The 8,460-nt window shown below is 38.3% G+C and overlaps 1 protein-coding gene across 1 annotated transcript; it reads right to left on the bottom strand.

Moving 5' to 3' along the window:
- Positions 1 to 1,309: 1,309 nt before the first annotated feature.
- On the bottom strand, positions 1,310 to 3,241 carry LOC128205426 (uncharacterized). Its single transcript, XM_052907030.1, has 3 exons — positions 3,190 to 3,241; positions 2,870 to 2,980; positions 1,310 to 1,484 (listed from the first exon to the last, which is right to left on the bottom strand). The coding sequence occupies exons 1-3, from the start codon at positions 3,239 to 3,241 to the stop codon at positions 1,333 to 1,335; spliced, it is 315 nt and encodes a 104-aa protein (XP_052762990.1). The 3' UTR covers positions 1,310 to 1,332.
- Positions 3,242 to 8,460: the final 5,219 nt, after the last annotated feature.

Here is an 8,460-nt window from a genome sequence, read left to right as displayed (position 1 = left end):
ATAAATACCTTTGAATTTCGAATGTCGTAAACAGTCTAAATCTACGGCATTTTGAACCATATCATTTTGTATGAACTGAATATCAAATGTATTATGTTGTTTTGAGCGACATTTTACTTAAATATTTATTAAGAACGTCAAAATATTGTTTCAGCTCGATTTCATAACTGTGCATGTCGAATGTTAAAGCAATTGATTGTTAAAATTTGAGCGAGCACAACATTTATATCTGAAACAAGAAATATCGTATGACTGTGTTGCTGCATGAAATTCAAGCGCAAATGCAAGAAAGCGTATCTCGAGCTAGTTCGACAATCAATATCAATATCTTTTTATTACTAATGCACCAGTCAATTGTAGCCACGCCCCCCCCCCCCAAGGTCCGAGGGATACTGGGGATAGCCGGGTAAAAGGGCCGTGTTTTTACCAGTCAGGAGTCCCCGCAGTGCCGGGTGAATGCGGTGGTTTTGTCTTCGTGCAAAATATAACGGGGAATGGGCCTTACCTAGGGTCTCTGGGGTGCGGGGGCATAAGGCGGGGATTCTACCACCAGTTAATCTCCTAGGGATTGGCTAGACCAAAAGTCAAAGTCCCGGCTATTCCCCGGACCTGGGGGTGCGTGGTTACAAATGACTGGTGCATAAATGGTGGATGTCCTTTGTCGAGCCAGTTTGACATATATTTTCTTCATGTTAAATGTCGTATTTGTTAATTCAGTTCGATATTCATTTGCCCAATGTAGTTTGTCGGGCTAATTCGACATTCACAATCGATTGCAGTTTGTCATTTTCTGAATGCCGTATTTTGAGTCCTTCGGACTCCACACACATTGACCAACCCAATTGCGTTCATACCCCGATAATGACATCAACCCCGCAATTCATTCCTTAAATGTCGTTTGTTGAACACCACGCAGTGTGTTGGTATTTATGTTCACATACTATTTCATTTAGTTCCATTTTAATTTCGAGATTATTTTATCCTATATGGCCGAGAGTGTAAGATCGGTTCTTCTCAACCGAGCGTATATTGTTGTTGTTTTTTTGCGCCAATGATGTTTACCTGTCATGGTAGATGCTTTTCGTCCCACCTCAGCTAAACAAAATATAGTAAAAATCGCTTGAACTCTTTTGTACGTAGTAAAAAACAAATACAGTTCCATATGGGTACTTTTTATCTTTGCTCGTGGACAAGATGAGGATTTCCAGCATGGTAAAATATCTGGATTTACTTATCTGGGGTGGGAGTAACAAATTCTATATGGGGTAGTATAAAAGTAAGCTTTGATATTTAATGTTTGTAACTTTAACACTCATTGACAATATATAACAATTAAGCTATCAGGCGTCCCAACTGGCTCTTTTCACGGCTGCTCGTTTGGCGCTTGTAGTGGGTGCAGACACAGCGTCCATGTATACATAACGAGAACGTTCCGGGAGGACAATTCACGATAGCAACAAAGCAATCTGCCTGATTCATACACCCTGAAAAACACCATGTTACAAATACATGACAAACGATATTCGTTTTCTACCTGAACCTCTAAGCGAATCGCTAAATAAAAGGTTATGATTCTTCGATAAAAAAATAGTACTGTTATCCAATTTTGGGGGCAATGCGAAAGTATCCATGGAGGGATTCGAACCCACTACGTCTCGGGATAGAGGCGAACGCAAATTGCACTATACTTAAGAAACGGACATTATGACTAACACTTGGATTCCATAAATCGTTGGAATAGAACAGAGCAGACAGTGTATTACACATTTACAATAGTATATCGTATGCATATAGTTGTAGAGCACCTAACAGACAAAAACTGCTCATTTGTGGAATTTTATCTATCTTGGTTTATTTCCATTTACGAACCTCTTACTTATAAAGGGACTCGTTCTTATGAAAGAAAACTGCACTTTAAGAGGAAAATAGTTCCTTTTTCGAAAACAAAGCATGACAAATCGCACGGACAGTTAGAACTAAAAGAAACGTTGATATAACTTATATAAAGAGCGTTCGTTTTTTTCCCATTTTCGTTAATAAAACTGAACTATATATGACTATATATATATATATATATATATATATATATATATATATATATATATATATATATATATATATATATATATATATATATATATATATATATATATATATATATATATAAATATATATATATAAAACGTAAAATTCTCAAAATTTCCGGTTAATTGAAAAAATGTGTCCTCTTCACTACTGTTACAACTCGGCAATATCCGGCCAGCTTCGGGATAGACCTCGTAAATAGGGTTGAAGATAAATGAAAAAATGATAAAGCCGTCGGCAATCTCCGGCAAGCTTCCGGCTTTGCTTCGTATAATTATAGTCTTCAAGATATATGAACATTTGATGAGGCTGCTGGCGATTAATGTACAATGTATCAAAAATGATAACGAAACCAATGTTATTATATGAATGAACTTGATTCTTGTCAACCGACATTGTGCCCGTTCGATAACATTTTTGATAAACTTGATTTCGACCCATATACGAACGTATGGCATCACTACTTCCTCCCGAACATTAAATATGCCCCTGGACGGTTTAAAATCATACGTACAACACGCTTCTAATATGGGCGCCGCCCATATAATATTAAGATCACATTTTTTTAAGGTCATATCTTTTTTATAATGGCCGAGGTGTTCCGACTGCGCTGAGCAGGTATCCACCGTACACTTGAATATAAATTCAACAGTATTTAGAGATATTATAATCGTGTATTTGCGTACTTTTGGGGAACTCCATTTGGGTGCCAAATTGTAAACTATAGAATAACTTGTAAATCAAATTCTAAAATTTATAAATATAGAAACATTCCTCATATTACCTGGGGACTCTAATGTACATTTACAATAACCATCTTCACATTTTGAAATGTGATCCGATGGACAGTACATGGGCGGGCATTCAAAGAGCGTTGTGCAACTCTGGGCCAGATCTGAAATACAAGAATGAACCAAAGACTAGTGTTATATTTAAAAATTATTGTAGTTTATAGCAAATAATGTTGTTTATGTAGGCTTCTGACAATACAATGAAAAAATAAAAACTGTGCTTAATGGAAAGTAGATCTACTGAAACAAAACACATTGAGTAAAAGCCTTTTAAATCTTTTATTTCCTTAATGCGTGAGATCATTTTACATACCAGTTGATACAACTGCGCAAACAAATATCCAGACTGCGATGTTAGCGGACATGACAACGTTTAGTAAAAGATAAGTAATGAAGACAGGCTTCGTTAATAGCGCTTAAATAGATGACTTATTTAGATAACCAATAACCTTGGTGTTTTTTTTGTAAATTACACTTTGCAAAGTTACAAAGAAATCGATATTTGTATCAACTTAATCATTTATTTTTGTTGGAAATTTTATGGATCTTTTTTATATCTTTGTTTTCTTAATATTCTTACTTTGAGACCAATCAGAACAGCGTTATCAAAAGTTAGAGGTCAATATATGTTTTGTCCAATGAGTATACTTCATATGTGCAAATTCTTTATAGCAGTAAATCAGCAGTCAGTCGTTCTTGGTTCAAATCAGGTGAACCAGTAGAGATAAACAGTGCCTGGCACATACAGTGGATGGTTTACATAGAAGTATGTAGACCACCAAACTTAGTAAGAAAATACACAAAATAAATTGTTATGTTACCGTGTCGCATTAAATCATTTATTTTTGTAAGTAGTACATACTTAAACATTTAACCATTACTTAGAAAATACTAACAAATTTATAATGTATATATATATATATATATATATATATAGAGAGAGAGAGAGAGAGAGATAATATATTCATAAATATATATTATATATATATATAAGCACCTTCTTTAAGCCCTTGCACTAATTAATTAAGTTTACATGAATTTATTTTAGCTCGATTGTAAAGATTCGAAATACTCTCGAGTCCGTTTGTTTTAGTAGAAACTAGTACTGGTGTCTTTTTGTGATGGGCCATGGTAAATTATTCATGGTGCCGATCGAACTGGCAACCTCTTGCCTAAAAGGCGGACACTTATTCCACTAGACCTCTTATACATCCCTTTGTTCGAGGTGTTTAATAGCTATAATACGCGAGCTGTTCATAAAGTTCAATTTTAGCTTGAGAAATTAAAATGTTAAGTTTTTTTACAGGGTATTAACATTATACACTATCACAACCACAATAAGATTCAATGTACATATAGGCAAGTGTAAGTTTTTTTTGGTTATCCTTAGTAAACGTTGAACAGTATACTTTTGTAAACATATGTCATATGCTCTATTGCGTCTGATTTCTGCATTTGTAGTGTTGTTGTTAGCTAAGCATATTGTTGTCACGTAGGCTATTATTTTCATAGATATTCGTCGCATGCCGACCGGTGTAACACTTACACTTATTAAACTGCGTCTTTGCTGCACCTTATTATGGGACAAAAATTATGAATTCTTTGCATTATTTGTCTCGTGTAAAACCTTCCGAATAACGAAGATTTACATCGTACACGTGATCTCATGAACAGAACAGAACAAAATGATCATTTAAAGGGACTCGCTCATGTGTTTGGACAATTTTTCACGGTAATGCGTCTTAAAACACTTTCAATATATTTGTTTTATAAATAGAACTAAATTATAAAAACCTGGATTTAGTGGGAAACAAATCTACGTCGGTACAGTCAAGACAAAATGAGAAAACTGAAAACGAAACCGCTCGCCCACGAGGACGCTTACATATTATTAGCTAAGGGGGAATCAATTCACTTAGTATGCACACTCGCATAATAATATTATTTTTATTCTTCACCATGTTTTTGCTACTTAGTATGCTCTTGTAGTTTTGCGACACAATCTAGTACCTTACCTTACCAGCTATTACCAAACTTTATTGCAATCTCCCATATGGAAATTAACTTATTTTTATAAGCTTTCAAAATGCTTGTCTTTTAATCCATTCACATTCATTCTATACACAATTTATTCGTACATCGCAAATTGATTTCCTGTGTATATTGAAATGAATTGATACGTTCAAACTAAGTTTCTCATTATCTATATGAAAATAACGCAACAACCAAACAACAAAAAAATAATAAACGACATGACGTCATTTAACAATATTCAGCGATGACGTCACTTCCTTTTCATGATTTTTTCATCTACTCTGCAAGGGTTTAAGTGAGGTTTTGGAGCTTGATATGCAAGATTGCGGCGAAACCATGACGAAATAGGATGTTTGGAACCTGTTTTCGCCTGGTAAGGTGAATGTGAAATGAGGTAGACATGACATAAATTAGTAACGACGCTAACAATGTTGTAATGACGCCGTGCTTTTTATTAAATGAAAAGTTGATGTCAATATTGTATTGACAAATATAGTCTTTGTCCAGTTAACCCTTCACCCATTTGTTCTTTCCTGCAAGACGTCCCGGGTTTGATTCCCGGCCCGGGCGAATTTAAGTTTGGTTTTTGGTCACCAAGCAAGACAAGTGGGTTTCATACGGATACTCCGGTTCGCCCCACAAAAGAAGAACACACTCTCGCGTAATCTCGTGCAAACGAGGTGTTGTAAAAACTTATTTTGCAATCGTTGCAATTTAAATGTTTATTTTTGTCGTTTTGTACAACAATTCATGTCATTTTATGAAAAGGCGTTTCCGAATTTTCATCTCTCGTGTGGATACAGTTGCCGTCATAAGTCATCTGTGGCTAGGGCACTGGATACTTTATGCGTTTCCTTAGGCGGATTGATAATCAGACACAACACATAACAACTTGCGGACATCCAGAAGGTTATTTTTTCTAAATATGTTATTCGTATGCAATCTCCTACGATCTCACCTGACAAGCAGAACAAATATCTGTCACCATTAGCCCAATCTCATACGCAGTGATCTCCCCTGACAAACAGATTATAGATCTCGGCCACCATGAGCCCAATCTCATACGCAGTGATCTCCCCTGACAAACGGATTATAGATCTCGGCCACTATGAGCCCAATCTCATACGCAGTGATCTCCCCTGACAAACAGATTATAGATCTCGGCCACCATGAGCGCAATCTCATACGCAGTGATCTCCCCTGACAAACAGATTATAGATCTCGGCCACCATGAGCCCAATCTCATACGCAGTGATCTCCCCTGACAAACAGATTATAGATCTCGGCCACCATGAGCCCAATCTCCTACGCAGTTATCTCCCCTGACAAACAGATTATAGATCTCGGCCACCATGAGCCCAAACTCCTACGCAGTTATCTCCCCTGACAAACAGATTATAGATCTCGGCCACCATGAGCCCAAACTCCTACGCAGTGATCTCCCCTGACACGCAGATTATAGATATCTGTGGCACCATGAGCCCAATCTCCTACGCAGTGATCTCCCCTGACAAGCAGATTATAGATCTCTGCCACCATGAGCTCAATCTCCTACGCAGTGATCTACCCTGACAAACAGATTATAGATCTCTGCCACCATGAGCTCAATCTCCTACGCAGTGATCTTCCCTGACGCGCAGATTATAGATCTCTGCCACCATGAGCTCAATCTCCTACGCAGTGATCTCCCCTGACAAGCAGATTATAGATCTCGACCACCATGAACCCAATCTCCTACGCAGTGATCTCCACTGACAATCAGATTATAGATCTCTGTGCCACCATGAGCCCAATCTCCTACGCAGTGATCTCCCCTAGCCAGCAGATTGTAGATCTTTGCGGAACCATGAGCCCAATCTCCTATGCAGTGATCTCCCCTAACAAGCAGGTTATAGTTCTCTGCCACCATGAGCCCAATCTCCTACGCAGTGATCTCCCCTGACAAGCAGATTATATGCTTGGAAAAGTGGTGTACTCAGTACTGGTTTAACCCAGGAAAGTTGTACCCCGTGTATCTGTGCTTTACACCGAGCACTTAAAAGAACCAAGGGGTCTCTTCGAAAAAGAGCTAAGGTCTGTTTGTTTATTTTGGAACACCCGTTCGGGAAAAAGTGTGAAATTATGACCTCGAGGGAGCCATAAGGTTTTGTGCATGATTTGCGTACTTGGGACCGACTATTGTTCTAGACGGCTTGACTTATTTAAGTTTCGATGCAACGTAGGTATATTTTATATGAAAATAGAAGGAAAAATGTTCGGGACCAAGCTCCGACCTTAAGGGACCGCCGATTCTCGAACGACCGCTTGTTCGAACGACCGCAGTTTTACTGTAAACGAATTTTCAATGTCGAGCTGGAATGGCGAGCTGGACGATATTTTAGCTTGACATTCGATATTATATTGAAAATCTTGAAGAGACAGTGGTGGGATACAAGGAAGTCGAGCTAGGATGCCGTCCACTCGACATTGCAGCGTGATATTGCAAATTTCGTTAATGATATTGAATGTCAAACTAGGATTCTGTCCAGCTCGACATTGCAGCTCGACTTTGAAAATGTCCTATAAAATAATGAGTGTCGAGCTAGAATTCCGTCCAGCTCGACATTGCAGCTCGAAATTGAAGATTTCCTATGTTATATCGAATGTCGAGCTAGGATTCTGTCCAGCTCGACATTGAAGATTTCCTATATAATATCGAGTGTTGGGCTAGAATTCCGTCCAGCTCGACATATCAGCTCGACATTGAAGATTTCCTATGTGCTATCGAATGTCGAACTAGAATTTCGACATTGAAGATTGACTTTATATTATCGAAGGTCGAGCTAGGATGCCGTCCACTCGACATTGCAGCGGGATATCGCAAATTTCGTTAATGATATTGAATGTCGAGCTAGGATTCTGTCAAGCTCGACATTGCAGCTCGACATTGAAGTTTTCCGATATGATATCGAGTGTCGAGCTAGGGTGTCGTCCAGCTCGACATTGCAGCTCGACATTGAAGATTTCCTTTATGATATCGAGTGTTGTGCTAGAATTCCGTCCAGCTCGACATATCAGCTCGACATTGAAGATTTCCTATGTGCTATCGAATGTCGAACTAGAATTTCGACATTGAAGATTGACTTTATATTATCGAAGGTCGAGCTAGGATGCCGTCCACTCGACATTGCAGCGGGATATCGCAAATTTCGTTAATGATATTGAATGTCGAGCTAGGATTCTGTCAAGCTCGACATTGCAGCTCGACATTGAAGTTTTCCGATATGATATCGAGTGTCGAGCTAGGGTGTCGTCCAGCTCGACATTGCAGCTCGACATTGAAGATTTCCTATATGATATCGAGTCTCGAGCTAGGGTGTCGTCCAGCTCGATATTGCAGCGCGACATTGCAATGTCCGTACATGGTATCGAATGTCGAGCCAGGATTCTGTCCAGCTCGACATTGAAAACTCCCTATATTATATCGAATGTCGAGCTAAAATTCCGTCCAGCTTGATATTGCAGCTCGACATTAAAGACTTCCTATATTATATCGAATGTCGAGCTAGAA

The sequence above is a fragment of the Mya arenaria genome, chromosome 10 (genome assembly GCF_026914265.1).
Source record: "Mya arenaria isolate MELC-2E11 chromosome 10, ASM2691426v1".
In the NCBI taxonomy this organism is placed as follows: domain Eukaryota; kingdom Metazoa; phylum Mollusca; class Bivalvia; order Myida; family Myidae; genus Mya; species Mya arenaria.
The sequence above is the reverse complement of the archived record's forward strand: the minus strand, read 5'-3'. Positions and strand labels throughout refer to the sequence as shown.